The 18,129-nt window shown below is 41.7% G+C and overlaps 1 protein-coding gene across 8 annotated transcripts in view; it reads right to left on the minus strand.

Annotated features, from left to right (window-relative positions):
* The window catches only part of LOC140186043 (DENN domain-containing protein 1A-like), a 630,918-nt gene that overhangs the window by 125,727 nt on the left and 487,062 nt on the right, over positions 1–18,129 (minus strand). For all 8 annotated transcript variants that reach the window (XR_011882770.1, XR_011882769.1, XM_072239859.1 and 5 more), the window contains one exon: positions 2,879–2,980. Coding sequence is in view for 6 of the 8 variants with exons in the window: in XM_072239859.1 (XP_072095960.1) it covers positions 2,879–2,980 (102 nt within the window). In the remaining 2 variants the exon portion in view is untranslated. The remainder of the gene's footprint in view (positions 1–2,878; positions 2,981–18,129) is intronic.

Below are 18,129 nucleotides of genomic sequence, written 5' to 3' on the forward strand. Positions count from 1 at the left end.
AATGCTGCACAAATGCCAACAGAAGCTCCAAAGACCTTATCCCTGGGAGAGGAAGAATCTTCAATGAGCTACAACTGGGGACAACCTGTAAGACCAGCCTCAAATATAGAACTCTGGCGAGCTGCTGTTGGTGGCCTATGCCCCAGTAGGGAGAAGGACATAAGAAGAGGAAAAAAATCATTGTTGGACACAACCCACTCTTCAAATTGCCTTTTCCAAGTGCCCCCTTCTGGAAAGTGCTATAGGGTATTAAACAAAAAAACTTCACACCATCTTAAAAGTTTCTTCCCCCAAGCAGTTAATCTGATTAACCATTGTGGTTAGCCCCCCATATTTTCGTCTATCTATTACCTCAGTCACTACACTGCACTGTAAACACTTCCAACCACTTTTTAAAATGTAAATACATGTTAGCATTTATATATTTATACACATTTTATTCCATATCCATTCTTTAACCTCTAATTTTATTTTCAATATAATTCTATATATGAGCTGCCAGATGAAGTGGTAAATGCGGGCTCACTTTTAACATTTAAGAAAAACTTGGACAGGTACATGGATGAGAGGTGTATGGAGGGATATGGTCCAGGTGCAGGTCAGTGGGACTAGGCAGAAAAATGGTTCGGCACAGCCAAGAAGGGCCAAAAGGCCTGGTTCAGTGCTGTAATGTTCTATGGTTCTTTATTCTTTATATTAGTTTAATATTGTTGTTTTTTGTTGCAATTGCCCCCCTGACCAACACAACACAGCAAATTCCTAATACGTGCTGTTGTATTTGGTGAATAAAGTTGATTCTTGCCTCTTAACCTTCTTGCAGGAAACTGCAAGGTCCAAATACCAAAAAAATTAAGTAGGCACTCAATATAACAAACATTTTTTTTATGTGTAGTTGGATAAGGGGGCCTACAGAAAGATCTACTGTCAGTCAAGTGAGGACTAAGAAGGAGCAACCAAAATAGTGCAATATTCTGGAACAATCCCTAGGATAAATATTTCTGGTTCTAGAAAGTAAGTTAAAATTGTAAAATTACCAGCACATTTGAATCTTGCTCCAACACGAGCACCAGCCTATCCAGCATCAAGGACATCTTCAAAAGGTGATGTCTCAAAAAGGTACCATCCATTATTAAGGACCCCCATCACTCAGGACATGTCCTCTTCTCATTGCTACCATCGAGGAGGAGGTATAGGAGCCTGAAGACACACACTCAGTATTTCAGGAATAGCCTCTTCCCCTCCACCATCAGATGTATGAATGGACAATGAACTCATGAATACTACCTCACTACATTTTTTCTTTTTTGTTCTCATTTTGCACTACTTATTTAATTGATTTTTTAAATATATACTTCTTGATGTAATTTATAATTTTATTATCTATTGCAATGCAGTGCTGCCACAAAATAACAAATTTCACGACACATGCCGGTGATATTAAATCTGATTCTGAAATTTTAAGCTTGAATTAAAATGTTGGAGATACGTTTGTTTGTTATTCCCTGTCATTCTTTGAGTAGAATGGGATTGTACTCAGCAAGTGAATTCATCTACCTGGTCATCAAAACAAGGCTGTGCAAAGATTGGAGCAGGTTAAATCTTGGTCCATAACGATGCGAACCATCCATCACAGTATCAGGAACTCACCTCATTTCTGCGCCGAAGCAAAAACTCAAGGAAGCTGATCTCATTAAAAAATCATCACCTCCAATAAGAGGGCACTAAAGCAAAAGCCTGCTTTTTGGAAAGAAATCTGGAAAATTTCTAAGCAGCCTGCGAAACCACCAACACTGTGCAGCTGTTCACAACCACAAGCGATAATAACTTTCTAGCTTGTATAAAGACACAAGCCAGCTTTCAAAAAATTCCCACTCCATCTATAAAGTAAGGGTTTCCTAAAATCTATCACTCAACGTTTATTTTAGAAATTCTTCCAAGTTACTTTCTACAACTTAATCAATCACAGAACATAGAACGTTATAGTACAGTTCAGGCCCATTGTATGACAATGTTGTGCTAACCTTTTAACCTACTCTAAGATCAATCTAACCCTTCCCTCCCACATAGCCCTCCATTTTTCCATCATCCATATGCCTATCTAAGAGTTTCTTAAATGTCCTTAATGAATCTGCCTCTACCACCACTTTTGGTAGTGCCATACACCTACCACTCTTTGTGTAAAACAAATCTTCCTCTGACATCCTCCCTAAGCATTCCTCTAATCACCTTAAAATTATGACCCCTCGTATTAGCCATTTCCACCCTGGAAAACAATTCTCTGGCTGTCTACTTATCCTTTAGGTTGGGATTTCATATGGACAATGGACTTTTATCCAAACTCGGCAAAGAATGATCCCACTGAGGCTCAACTTTTGTTCAAAGTTTTTAAAGAATAAAAAGTTCTCCTCCCTCCCCCTTCTCCCTTTTCTCCATTCCCCATTCTGGCTCTACCTTACCCCCTCCCTTTTCCTCACCTGCCTATCACCTCCCACAGGTGCCCCTCCCCCTTCCCTTTCTCCCATGGTCCACTCTCCTCTCCTATCAGATTCCTTCTTCTTCAGCCCTTTGCCTTTTCCACCTATCACCTCTCAGCTTCTCACTTTGTCCCCTCCTCTCCAATGCACCCATTTCCCCCCTCACTGGCTTCACCTATCACCTGCCAACTTGTAGTCCTCCCTCTTCCCTCCAGCTTCCTTTCCAGTGCTTATGAAGGGTCTTAGCCAGAAATGTTGACTGTTTTTTCCCCTCCATAGATGCTGCCTGACCTGCTGAGTTTCTCCAGCATTTTGTGAATGTTGCTCGGATTTCCAGCATCTGCAGAATCTCCTGTGTTTAGGAGATGAGCTAAACTGTTAGGGTTACCTCATTCACTTCGTACCTGTTTGAAGAGTTGCAGTTGAATGGCATTCTGTAGGAACTGCCTCATGGCACTCGAGCGGTGTGAAACAAAAACCTCCTCGTTGAACGTTATGGGTTCCTCCTAGAAACAATAACAAGAACGTGATATAGTGCTGATGTTTAGTAAGCTGTAACGATGCTGGTAAAATTCCACCTTCTTCAGAACATTCTGGTACAATTCTACACTGCCATCATAGAGAGCATCCATACAACAGCCATTATGGGGCGGCACAGTAGTGTAGCGTTAGTGTAACGCTTTACAGTGCCGGCGACCCGGGTTCAGTTCCCCCCGCCGCTGTCTGTAAGGAGTTTGTACATCCTCCCCGTGACTGCATGACTTTCCTCTGGGTGCCCATGTTTCCTCCTACATCCCAAAGAGGTATGGATTAGTAGGTTAATTGGTTACTTGGGCATAAATGGGCGGCGCAGGCTTGTTGGGTTGGAAGGGCCTGTTACCGTGCTAAATCTATAAGTAAAATAAATAAAATTTGGTGCAGCATCCTCTCACTCACACAAACAGCAAAACTAGCAGAACTCAACAGAAACGGTCATTAGCTGCATTCTAAATGGCTATCCTTGACATCGATGAAATACAGTTATCTACAGCAAGGCTGAAATCTGTAAATTGGCTGCAGTCTGCCGTCACCACAGGACTTGGATGTGTCGAGGACAAAGGAGCAGGCAGGAAATAAATCATTGCGGACACCGCCCAGTAAACTACCTTTTCCAAAATCTCCTTTCTGAAGAGTGCTACAAGGCTATTAAACAAAAATGTCACACCATTTTAAAAGTTCCTTCCTCTAGACAGTTAATCTAATCCACAATTCTAGATATCCCCCACACCAACCCCCTCTATCTACACCTCAATCACTGCAGTGTACTGAGAACACTTTAAACCACGTTCTATAATGCTGTTTACATTGTAAATACATGCCGGTATCACGTATTTATGCATATTTTATTCCATATCTGAAGTTTAGCCTCTAACTTAATTTTTATAAACTTCTTTATAATTGTTGTTTGCTGTTTCTTTGTTACACAATCATGCCTTGACCAACACAACACAGCAAATTCCTAATACATGTAAATGTATATGGTGAATAAAGCTGATCCTTTATCTTTGATAATGCATAAATTAACAACAAATGCATAATAACATACCAATTACACAACGTAAGTTTGGCTGAGAGTAAATTGTCCTTCCTGATGCATTTTCTAAATGCATTCCTAAATTCAAAATCAGAGTTATATAAAAAAAGAGCAAAAGCAACCTGGGAGAGTGTTGGGGGTGGGGGGGGGGGGGGAGGTGGCACTGTGGATTAGTGCCATTACACCAGTGACTTGGGTTCAATTCCTGTCACTGTCTGTAAGGAGTTTGTATGCTTTCCCCATGGCTGCGTGGGTTTCCTCTGGGTGCTCCAGTGTCCTCCCACATTCCAAAGACATACAGGTTAATAGGTTAATTGGTCACATGGGCATAATTAGGCAGCACGGACTCATTTGTGCCAGAAGGGCCGGTTACTACACGGGACCTCTAAGTAAAAATAAAAATAAAAACAAAACAGTTTCAAGGGCTGCACTACCTACCTGTTTGTGAATTTAATTCTGTCTACATTCTTAAAATAGACAAAACCATTCCTTCCAAAGTTCAACTGGGGCACTTGCAGATAATTTCTGTAAATGCCCCCTTATTTTACCGAAGGCAATACCCTCAGGGTTACTACTGAAATACTCGCTCTAATGATAGAGGACCCATTTTGGAGACAGATTATAATGTGGCATAAGATAAATAATTAAATATCAGGCTAGTTATCGACTTTTATGGAGAATAACAATACTGTTGCACATTTGTGTTTTCTTCCTATACCATATAAGAAAACTGATTTTTAAGACTATTACTATTTACGAAGCAATCCAGATTATATGCCATCCTCTCCCACTATCAGCCTCAATGAAATGTAAAGATTAGCTTTATTTGTCACACACACATTGAAACATACAATAAAAAGCATTGTTTCTGTTAATGACCTACACAGTCTGACAATGGCATGGGCCAATCCACAAATGTCATCATGCTTATGGCGCCAACATAGCTTGGCTACAATTTATTAACCCTAACCCATACAGCTCTAGAATGTGGGAGGAAACGGGAGTATCCGGAGGAACTACGCGTGGTTATGGGGAAAATATACAATACCTGACTGGCAGCAACAGGATTTGAACCCTGATGGTGACTACAAGCACTATAAAGTGCAACCTGAACCACACACTACTGTGCTGCCCTGAAGTTTTGCATCATGCTTCCTAATTACACTGGCTGGACAATAGTGTACATTACAAATTGTTGGCATCTTATACTTCTTCATCTCTGCTTTCTCCAGGTAAGGAAGTTTGTATATCCTCAGCGTAGACTGGAAACACATAAAACAATGCAGAAGGAAAATAAATAGACACTCAAGAGATTTTCCTTCACATTTTCCTAGATTTTGTTCGGTGAAGCACTAGCAAAATATCAAGAGATTTGAGAGAGGTAGCTTTAGATAGTGGATGCTCTAATTATTATCGTCCAGACTACTACAGATGTGGGAATTGTTGTGGACAGGAAAATGGTAATGCAACCCCATTATTTAATAAAGGAGGGAGAGAGAAAACAGCAAACTACTGACCATTAGGCTATTGTCCGTGATTGGGTAAAAACTAAAACATGCCATAACACAACACCTTGCAAAAATTAATACATTTAAAGAGCAATGTCACAAGAAAGTTGCATCCATTATCAAGGGTCCCCATCATCCAGGCCATGTTCCCTCTTGCTACTACCATCGAGAAGGAGATACAGGAGCCTTAGGTCTCACACTACCAGGTTCAGGAACAGTTAATACCCTTCAACTCTTAGGCTCCTGAACCAGCGTAGATAACTTCACTCATCTCAGGCCTGAACTGATTCCACAACCTACAGACTCACTTTCAAGGACTCTACAACTCATGTCCTCTGTGTTACACACTTCCTGACATGTAGTCCATCTGCCATTTCTTTGCCTATTCTCTTAATCTGTCTAAGTACTTCTGTGGCCTCTCTATTTCCCTTAAGCTACCTGCCCATCCATCTATCTTGGTATCATCTGCAAACTTTGCAACAAAGCTATTAATTCCATCATCCAAATCATTGACAATTGTCAGATGGGGCCTTCCACAAAAAGAATTGGCCCCAACGTAGACCACTGTGAAACACCAATAGTCACTAGCAGCCACCCAGAAAAGGTTCCCTTTACTCCCACTCTTTGCCTCCTCCCAATCAGCCATTGTTTTATCCATGCTAGAATCTTTCCTGTAATACCATGGACTCCTAGCTTCTTAAACAACCTTGTGTGGCACCTTGTCAAAGGCCTTCTGAAAATCCAAGTACACAACATCAACTGAGTCTCCTTTGCTTATCCTGCTTGTTATTTCTTCAAAGAATTCCAACAAATTTGTCAGGCAAGATTTTCCCCTGAGGAAACCATGCTGACTACAGCCTATTTTATCATGTACTGTTTATCTATGCCTGCTCATGCTGTTTCTATGCCTGATGCGAGAACCTACACACTGGATAGAAGCTTCCTTCACTGTGCTATCAGAATTTGGAACAGCCTTCCAGATGCTGTGGTTGGAAACATCTGCGACGATGGGGTCCAAGCCTTCAAGAGTCGAGTGCACAAACACCTATCATCGCTGGGAGAGAAGTCACATGCTTCTTCATAAGCTATCATGAAGGGGACCAGAATGGCAATACCTGGTTGTTGGTAGGTAGGGTTAATACAGGTGTCCCCTGCTTTTCGAACGTTCGCTTTACGAAACCTCGCTGTTACGAAAGACCTATATTAGTTACCTGCTTTCGCTAACAGAAGGTGTTTTCACTGTTACGAGAAAAGGCGGCGTGAAAAAAGCAGCGCGCGATAAAAGGCAGCGCACGCCCCAAGCAGCCAAGATCCTCCCCCGGAACTGCATTCTTGCCGGCATTGCTTAAGCACGTGCCTGTGAGCAGCCGTTTGCAAGATGAGTTCTAAGGTATCGGAAAAGCCTAAAAGAGCTCGTAAGGGTGTTACACTTAGCGTAATACTAGACATAATTTAGTATTTTGATCGTGGTGAACGAAGTAAGGACAGAGTAAGTTTGGCTTGAGAAAGTTGACGAAGATTATGTTGAAGAGGTTTTGGCATCCCATGACCAAGAACTGATAGATGAAGAGCTGATGCAACTGGAAGAGGAAAGGATAACAATCGAAACCGAGTGCAGTAGTCAACGGACCAAAAGTGAAGTCGTCCAGGAACTGAACGTGAAGAAACTGCGTGAGATTTTCGCTGCAATTATTGCAGAAAAGTACGACTTTAATTTTGAAAGGGTATGTAGGTTTAGGGTATATTTGCAAGATGGTTTGAGTGCTTACAAAGAACTGTATGATAGAAAAATGCGCAAGGCTAAGCAGTCAAGCATACTATCGTTTTTCAAACCTTCCACATCAGCCACAGCAGACGACGAACCTTGACCTTCGACATCGAGGCAGGCAGACATAGAAGAAGATGACCTGCCTGCCCTGATGTGAAACAGACAACGATGAGATGACACCCCAGTGTCCCACCACCCCAACCCCCCGGCCGTGGACCGATACATTGCCGCGGAGAATGCAGCGGTAGCCAGGACGCACCCAGCACATCTTTAAGGAAAAAGCCGAAATAAACATGCTAATTACATACGTAATTACGTGCCGGGCGGCACCTAATTAATTAGCTTGTTTATTCCGGTTTTTTTCTTAAAGATGTGCTGGGTGCGTCCCGGCCACCACTGCACTGCTGCATTCTTCGCAGATCGGTATCGTTCCCCGGCCTGGAGGTCGGGGTCCACTGCACCACCCCAACCTCCGACGACTTAGCCTAACACACCATCATCAGTGTGCTCGGCGCTGTCTTCCCAATTCCGGTAAATGATACTACACTGTATATACATTATTTCTACTTTATATAGGCTGTGTATTTTTATGTGTTATTTGGTATGATTTGGCAGCTTCATAGCTTAAAGGTTACTGGAGAGAGTGTTTCTGCCGAGAGTGCTTGCGAGAGATTTTCGCTATGGAGAACAGTGCAGCATTGATTGTAGAAAAGTATTTCTACTTTATATAGGCTGTATATTTATCATATCATTCCTGCTTTTACTATTACTGTTATTTTAGGTTTTATGTGTTATTTAGCATGATTTGGTAGGTTATGTTTTGGGTCTGCGAACGCTCACAAATTTTTCCCATACAAATAAATGGTAATTGCTTCTTCACTTTACACCATTCTGGCTTACGAACCGTTTCATAAGAACGCTCTACCTTCGGATGGCGGGGGAAACCTGTACCTGACTTTCAAGAGCACTTGTGAGTTCTGTTCTGGCTGGACTTAGTTCCTAAACTGCTGGAGATCAGTGCGGAAAGAACAGGCGTTGTTTTCTTCTGCTAGGGATTAGTTTTTAGTTCCACGTGCTCCTGTCACGTTTTGTCACCCTGCAACCTTATCCTTCAATCTCTTTGAATTATGGAGGACAGCATGTGTATAAATGTCTCTTTCCAGCAGACTTCATCATGATCATCATGACTCCAGTATTTCTACTATTTTTTAATGTTTCTTAATTGTACATATGATTTTTTTGTGTTCTATTGCTGAGCAGCAGTGAACCATCTGATTGGCCTATCAGAGTTCTCTTTGGGAACTAGTTGACTTGAGCAGCATTTCTGATCTGGCTATTGTTCACGATTGCACTTAATAAAAAAAACCCTCCAAATACCCTGAGACCTCATCCTTAATAATTGTCTCCAACATCTTCCTAACCACTGAGGTCAGATTAATTGGCCTATAGTTTCCTTTCTTCTGCCTCTCTCCCATCTTGAAGAGTTGAATGACATTTGAAATTTTCTAGTTTTCTGGAACTATTTCAGAATCTAGTGATTCTTGAAAGACCATTACTAATGCCTCCACGATCTGTTCAGGCACCTTTTGCAGAACTCTGGGGAATACACCATCTGGTCCAGGTGACTTATCTACCTTCAGACCTTTCAGTTTCCAAAGATTCTTCTTCTCTAGTTATGGTAACTTCACACACTTCATAACCCGTTACACTTGGAACTTCCATCATACTGCCGGTGTCTTCCACCGCGAAGATGTGTAAAATACTTATTCAGTTCGCCCATCAGTTCATTGTCTACCTCTCCAGCATAATTTTCTAGCAGTCCGATATCCATTCTCATTTTTTATGTTGGCTTTGACTTCTCTTGTGAGCCATGGTTGTGTAATTTTTCCTTCAGAATACTTCTTCCTCATGGGGACGTATATATCCTGTGCCTTCCAAATTGCTTCCAGAAATTCCAGCCATTGCTGCCTCCCATCACCCCTGCCTATGTTCTTTTCCCAATCAATTCTGTCCAACTCTTCTCTTAAGCCTCTGTAATTCCCTTTACTCGACTATAATATTGATACATCTGACTTTAGCTTCTCCTTCTCAAACTTCAGGGAGAATTCAATCATATTATGATCACTTGCTCCTAAGGGATTTTTTATTTACCTTGAGCTTTCTAATCAATTCTGATTCATTGTACAATACCCAATCCAGAATAGCTGATCCTCTAGTGAGCTCATCAACAAACTGCTCTAAAAGGCCATCTTGTAGGCACTCTAGAAAATCACCCTCCTGGAATCCAGCACCAACCCGATTTTCCCAATCCAGCTGTGTTTTGAAGTCCCCCATGAATATTGTAACACTTACCTTTTGGAATGCATTTTCCATCTACTGTTGTAACTTGTACGCCACATCCTAACTACTGTTTGGGGGTCTGTATACAACTCCCATCAGAGTCTTTTTACCCTTGCAGTTGCTCCAGAATGATTCACACCTTCTGACCCTATGTCACTTCTTTCTAATGATTTGATTTCTTTTTTTTTACTAATAGAGCAACATCATGCCCTCTGCCTTCCTGCCTGTCCATTCGATACAATGTGTATCCTTGGTCATTGAGCTCCCAGCTATAATCTTCTTTCAGCTATGATTCAGTGATGCCTACAACATCATACCCACCAATCTGCAAGTTTATCTACCTTATTCTATGTACTGAGTGCATTTAAATCTAACACCTTCAGTCCTGCATTCACCCTTTTCGATTTTGTCTGCCTTTTACACTGCAACTCATCCAGTTGACTGCAATTTTGCCCTGTCAACAGCTTCTGCTTGTAAACATCATCTTCAACACAATTAGCTGCCTTTTCTACGATACTTCTTGCATTGAAATATATGCATTTCAGGACGCGCAGCACACTCAACCTTTTGATTCCTAATTTTGTCTGAGGTCTTACCAACATCTGCCTCCACAACCTCTCTACTAATTGCTCTGGCTCTCTGGTTCTCGTCCCCCTACAACTCTAGTTTAAACCCCACGGTGCAGCATTAACAAGCCTTCCTGCTAGGATATTAGTCCCCCTCCAGTTCAAGGGTTAGCTGTCCCTTCTGAACAGGTCCCACCTTCCCTGGAAAAAAGACCAATGATCGAAAAAATTCATGCCCTCTCTTCTACACCAATTCTTTGTATAATCTTCCTAGTTCAGGCCTCACTAGTACGTGGCACGGGTAGCAATTCTGAGATCACAACCCTGCCCTTTAACTCAGCATCTTACTCCTTGAACTCCTTATGCAGAACCTTGTCACTTGTCCTACTCATGTCATTGGTACTTATACAGACCACGACTTCTGGCTGTTCACGCTCCCACTTCAGAATGCTGAGGACTCAATCTGAGATATCCCGGACCCTGGCACCTGGGAGGCAACATATTATCGGGGAATCGCGTTCTCGCCCACAGAACCTTCTGTCTGTTCCCATGACTAATAAATCCCCTATTATCACAGCACACCTCTTCTCCACCCCATCCCCCCATGCTTCCAGGCCATGCCATATTGCAGCTATCATTAGGTGTTTCCTGACAGAGCACCTTCTGTACAGACACTCCTGTGCCTAACATCACTCTATGGGCATACAATCAATCTGTCTATATAAACTACCATATGTATTTATATTTATTGTGTTTTTTAAATTACTATTGTGTTCTTTACCTTACTGTGTTTTTTGGTGCCGCATCGGATCCCAAGTAACAATTATTTCATTTATATTTGTATACTGGAAATGACGTTAAACAATCTTGAATCTTAAAATTAGTGTTGTTATAATGAGGTAGTGATTAGGGTTTCATAAGCTGGTTCAGGAACCAAATTGTTGAGTTGAAGGGAAGTAGCTAATTTTGAATCTGGTAGTGTTAGACCTCAGGCTTCTGTACCATGAGATGGAATGGCCTGGATGGTGGATATTGGCTTCTGGAGACAGCAACTCCTGTGGATACTACCTATGGTAGGGAGGGGTGTGACTGTGATGGGTTAAGCCGAGTCCTTGACACTCTGCAGCTTCTTTTTAGATGCAAACACAGTTACTTCAATCAAGCTGTCAGTCTGATCAACAACACACATAAAGTGTTAACCCACTTTACCAACCCTCACCACCAGTACATGCACATCACCTAACGTCACTTCATGCATATTGTGTTTGACAGGAACACTTTTATATTTATACAGTGTTTTTTGTTTGTTTTACTGTGATCCTTACGATTAATGTGTTTTTTATGCTGCATCGGATTGGGAGTAACAATCATTTGGTTCTCCTTTGCTCTCATGTACTGAAAAGTGTTAATAACTGAATTTGTAATGAAGATGATGGTGGGCCCGTTGGCCGTTACAATGGTGGAAGTGTGACAGGGACTTTAGAAGCATGGTGAAATGTGGAGGTGATGAAACTGCTGTTGGCGATTTTGTGTTGCACCTCGGGGTGCGTTACAGCAGTCCTCCCTGGTGTGACCAGCAAAATCAGAAAAGTTGTGAGAAAGTCAACTGTTTACAAACTGTAAGTGCCTGGCCTTGTAGAACAAAGTGTTTTTGATCATGTGATATATCGTAATTTCTGCTGAACAGCCATGCTGGTCCTTGGTTGCTGATGGCATAAAAACAAAGTAACAAGAGTTTATTTTCAGTAACTCAACAGTTTTATGTTGCTGAAAATTAAAATATATAAGTTTACTTTAACCTTTAGACTATTCTTCAACTAAAAGGAAGAAATAAGTTGCTAAAACCTAAATGTTGAACACAAGAAATTCTGCAGATGCTGGTAATCCAAAGCAACACACACAAAGCAACAATGTTGGAGGAACTCAACAGGTCAGGCAGCAAACGTGGAAGTTCTTCAGACTGAGGTCCTTCATCACCACTTACAGTACTGTGCAAAAGTCTGAGGCTCGTGTGAAGAAAATTCTGTAAATTGAAGATGCTTTCAAAAAAATTAAGTTTCTAAGTATCAAAAAAATTACTATAAAGAGCAGCAAACAGCAAAAAACTAAATAAAATTAATATTTGGTGTGACCACAAACAAGAGAAAATCTGCAGATGCTGGAAATCCAAGCAACACACGCAAAATGCTGGAGGAACTCAGCAGGCCAGGCAGCATCCATGGAAAAAAGGTTGCTGGTGAATGCAGCAGGCCAGGCAGCATTTCTAGGAAGAGGTACAGTCAACGTTTCGGACCGAGACCCTTCATTCTGACGAAGGGTCTCGGCCGGAAACGTCGACTGTACCTCTTCCTAGAAATGCTGCCTGGCCTGCTGCGTTCACCAGCAACTTTGATGTGTGTTGCTTGAATTTCCAGCATCTGCAGAATTCCTCGTGTTTCCATGGAAAAAAAATTAGTCGATATTTCAGGCCGAGACTCCAGGACTGGAGAAAAAAAGATGAGATAGTGTTCATAAGTTCATGGACTGTTCAGAAATAGAGGGCTTCGGGTAACCCTAGTAATTTCTAAGGTAGGGACATGTTCGGCACAACTTTGTGGGCCAAAGGGCCTGTATTGTGCTATAGGTTTTCTACGTTTCTAAATCTGATGGCAGAGGAGAAGAAACTGTTCTTAAAACTTTGAGTGTGTGTCTTCAGGCTCCTGTACCTCCTTCCTGATGGTAGAAATGAGAAGAGGGCATTTATGTACTTATATTTTTGCAACTTCAAATAATTTTTATGTTCAGTGATGAGGAGACACTGAAATCTGATGGATTTACAGATCTGATGGGATATTTTTCTTGCAAAGAGTAATAAGTACCTAGAACAAACTGCCTGAGAGAGTACTGGAAGCAGTTACTGACAGCAACTCATTTCATTGTGTGTCTTAATATATCTTTATGGCACAGTGCCAGATTTCACTTGATTACATTCCTTCGAAGGGCTTGAGAAAACTCAGATGAATTAATAATGGTTGTTGCAGTTGTTGGAGGCAGAGGGATGGAGGCTGCGAAGAGGTAAGAAGCAGGTCTGGAGACGTGATAGGTTATGGACGATACATAAGTATGCAATATTGGCATGGGGTGAGATTAAATAACTGGCACTAGGCAGCATGGTAGCGTCGTGGTTGACGTAATGCTTTACAGCGCCAGTTGTAAGATCGGGGTCAATTTCTAACGAGTTTGACGTTCTCCCCGTGATTGCGTGGCTTTCTTCCAGGTTCCCTGATTTCTTTCCACATTCCTTAGACATTCAGGTTAGGGATAGTAAGCTATTGGCACGCTCTGTTGTTGCCAGAAGCATGACATCACTTTCGGGCTGCCCTCAGCATATCCTTGGAAACATGCAAGCAGTGCATTTCACTGACGTACACGTGACAAATAAAGCTTAACTTTATCTTTAACTGGTCCAAAAATATTTCCTTAAATTAGCAGGGCAGTCAGCAGCCATGGTAGCGTACGGTCAACGCAGCACTATTCCAGCTTGGGCATCGCAGTTCAGAATTTAATTCCTGCGTCCTCTGTAAGCAAGTTTATACATTCTTTCCTGTGTGTGCATGGGGTTCCTCCAGGTGTTCCAGTTCCCTTCCACAGTCCAAAGATGTATCAGTTAGCAGGTTAATTGGTCATTGTAAATTATCATGTGATTAAGCTGCAGCTAAATAGGTAGATTGCTGGGTGGCATGGCTTGAAGGGCTGGAAGGGAATGGTCTACTTACACTGTCTCTCTGAATAAGTACATGTACAATGTTTCTGAACATACTCTCAATAACGTGTACATACAAATGCACAAGACTGTAAGATATAGGAGCAGAATTAGGCCATTTGGCTCAATAAGTCTGCTCTGCCATTCAATCATGGCTGATCCTTTTTACCCCTCCTCAGCCCCACTCCCCAGCCTCTCCCCGTAATCTTTGATGCCGTGTCCAATCAAGAATCTATGAAGCTCTGCCTTAAATACACCCAGCAACCTGGCCCCCACAGCTGCCTATAGTAATAACTTTCACAAATTCACCACCCTCTGGCGAAAGAATTTTCCCACATCTCTGTTTTAAACAGACGTTCCTCTGTCCTGAGGCTGTGCCCTCTTGTCCTAGACTCCCCCATCATGGGAAACATCCTTTCCACATCTACTTTGTTTAGGCCTTTCAACATTTGAGAAGTTTCAATGAGATTCCCCCCTATCCTTCCAAATTCCAGCGAGTCAGACCCAGAGCTATCAAATGTTCCTTGTATGATATCCCTTACATTTCTAGAATCATCCTTGTGAACCTCCTCTGAACCTCTCCAATGCCAGAACATCTTTTCTTAAATGAGGAGCCCAAAACTGATCACAATACTCAAGTGGAGGCCTCACCAGTGCCTTATAAAGCCTCAGCATCACATCCCTACTCTTGTATTCTAGACCTCTTGAAACGAATGCTAATGTTGCATTTGCCTTCCTCACCACCAACTCCACCTACAAGTTAACCTTTAGGGTGTCCTGCACAAGGACTACCAAGTCCCTTTGCATCTCCGATTTTTGGATTTTTTTCCTGCTTAGCAAATAGTCCACACATTTGTTTCTACTACCAAAGTACATGACTATGCATTTTCCAGCTTTGTATTTCATTTGCCACTTACTTGCTCATTCTCCTCATCAGTGTAAGTCCTTCAGCAGGCTACCTGTTTCCTCAACATAACCTGCCCCTCCACCAACCTTTGTATCATCTGCAAACTTGGCAACAAAACCATCTATTCCATCATTTAAATCATTGATATACAACATAAACAGAAGCTGTCCCAACATCGACCCCTGTGGAACACCACTACTCACTGGCAGCCAACCAGAAAGGAATCCTTTTATTCCCACTCGCTGCGTCCCACCAATCAGCCAATGTTCTAACCATGTTAGTGATTCTCTTATAATACTATGGGCTCTTAACTTAGTAAGCAGCCTCATGTGTGGCACATTGTCAAAGGCCTTCTGAAAGTCCAAATACACAATATCCACTGCATCCCCTTTGCCTATCCTACTTGTAATCTACTCAAAGAATTCCAACAGGTTCATCAGGCAAGATACTCCCTTAAAAAAAACCATGTTGATTTTGTACTATCTTGTCCTGTGTCTCCATAACCTCATCCTTAACATTGACTCCAACATCTGCCCAACCACTGCGATCAGGCTAACTGGTCTCTAACTTCCTTTCTGCTGCCTCCCTCCTTTCTTACATACTTGAAAAAGTTTTTACTATTCACTTTGAAATTGTTTGCTAGCTTGCTTTCATATTTCACTTTTTCCATCCTAATGAATCTTCTCTAGGGTTTTAAAAGCTTCCAAATTCTCTGCCCTGCTAATTTTTGCTTTGTTGTATGCCCTCCCTTTTGCACTTACATTAGCTTTGACTTCCCTTGTCACCACAGTTGAACTATTTTGCCATTTGAGCATTTCCTTGTTTTTGGAATACATTTATTCTGCACCTTCCTCATTTTCCCCAGAAACTCACATCATTGCTGCTCTGCTATCATCCCTGCCAGCAGCTCCTTCCAATTTACTTTGGCCAACTCCTCTCTCACACTACTGCAATTTCCTTTGCTCCACTGAAAGATTGCTAGTCAGACTTTACTTTCTCTCTATCAAATTTCAAGTTGAACTCAATCATATTGTGATCACCGGCTTTTTAGGGTTCTTTTACCGAAAGCTCCCTAATCACCTCCGGTTCATTACATAACACCCAATCCAGTATAGCTGATCCCCTAGTAGCCTCAATGACAAACTGCTCTAAAAAGCCATCTTGTAGGCATTCAACAAACTCACTTCTTGAGGTTCATTTCCAACCTGATTTTCCCAATTGACCTGCATGTTGAAATCCCCCATGACTATCATAACATTGCCCTTTTGTCATGCCTTTTCTATTTCCTGTTGTAATCTGTAATCTCTGGTTCACATCCCAGCTATTGTTGTGAGGCCATCAGGGTCCTTTTACCCTTACAGTTTCTAAGGTCAACCAATAAGGATTCAACATCTTCCGATCCTATGTCACATCTTTCTAATTATTTGATGCCATTCTTTACCAGCAGAGCCACGCCACCCACTCTGCCTACCTTCCTATCCCTCCTTGAACAACCTTGAACATTCAACTCCCAACTACAACTGTCCTTCAGCCACGATTCAGCGATGGCCACAACATCATACTTGACAATCTACAATAGTACAGCAAGATCATCCATCTTATACCTTATTCTCCATTCACTGAGATACAACACTTTGAGAACTGTATTTGCTACCCTTTTTGATTCGGCATTCCTAATACACTGATTCCTAATTACATTCCTAATACCTGCTGGCTGCAATTATGTCCTATCCTCTGCCTCCCCTCCCTGACAGTCTGACTGCACACTATAGTACTGACATAACTTTCTGTAGTATCCAGCTTCAGGATTGGGAAATGGACCTTAGCACCCAAGTGTTACTAGAATTTAGCAATGCTGCTCTTTAAGAAGTACTTCCATCTCATAACTTTGTGAACTCTGAAGATTGGACGTACCCAAATTTCACCGTACAACCTCACAACACACAAGACATTTTTATTTTATTGATACAGTGCGGGATAGGCCCTTCCAGCCCTTCGAAGCGTTCCACCCCAGCAACCCTTGACAAACTCGATTAACCTTCACATAAACACGTGACAATTTACAATGACCAATTACCCGACCCGGTATGTACATCTTTGAACTGTGAGAGGAAACTGGAGTACCCGGAGAAAACCCATGCATTCCATGGGGAGGATATACAGACTCCTTGTAGAACTGAGCTCTGAAACACCCTGAGCTGTAACGGTGTTGAGCTAACTGCTATGCTACAGCAGAACCACAAGCCTCACAATACAGTATACTCAGTCCCTTGAGTCCAGGCAACATCCTTGTAAATACGTTCTGGGCTCTTTACAGTTTAATCATATCTTTCTTGTAGCAGAACAACCAAAAATTAAAAAAGGAAAATTAAGAGATAAGGCTTGTTTGATCTTTTCAGTTACACACTCAACATAAAGGATAGCACACAAACGTGAACACCACCTCATTTGAATCCTTTAAGTACCTCTGGGTTGCAATAAATGTGATTCAAACTGGTTCTTGCAAATTTCTTATAGATGTACCGCAGACAGCATACTAACAGGTTGTATCACTGTCTGGGTTGGAGGGGCCACTGCACAGGCTCAGAATTAGCTGCAGAAAGTTGCAAAGTCAGCTATCCCCATCATGGGCATTGCCTCCCCAGCATCCAGGACATCTTCAAAAGGCAATGCCTCAAAAAGGCACTAGCCATCATTAAGAATTCCGGGGAGTGCGGGGAGGTGAGGAGTTTTTGATTATGTTGGATGCTTTACCAATTAATTAACTTCTTAAATCAGATCCACTATTCAATCAGACCAGAACTAATTTTGAAATCTAACTCCACACACCCACCTACTCTTTTTAAGCACATTTGGTCAAAAAAGATGTATAAATTCCATACTTACAATTACCAAATGACCTATATTTGTAAATATCCATGATCCTCTGTAAAATCACAGTAAGAGATCCACTTACAGAGGGTAATTTGCCCTCTGTCAGGTATTGGTCATTGTAAGAGCAATGACTTCATTCATTTCAGGAGAGCAAGGGTTACAAGGTGTGGGCAAAGAAAAAAATTAATTAATTTACAGTAATTGGGTTTACTTAACTGTTGTTAGGTTAAGGGCAAATCATTGGGTGAATTTAAAATGTAGAGTGATAGATACTTAGTTAGAAAAGGTGTCAAAGGTTAACAGGAGAATGCAGGAGAGAGACGATGTTGAGAGGGATAATAAATCAGCCAGGATGGAATGATGTAGATGGGCTGAAT

This window comes from Mobula birostris, chromosome 22 (genome assembly GCF_030028105.1).
Source record: "Mobula birostris isolate sMobBir1 chromosome 22, sMobBir1.hap1, whole genome shotgun sequence".
NCBI classification, from domain to species: domain Eukaryota; kingdom Metazoa; phylum Chordata; class Chondrichthyes; order Myliobatiformes; family Myliobatidae; genus Mobula; species Mobula birostris.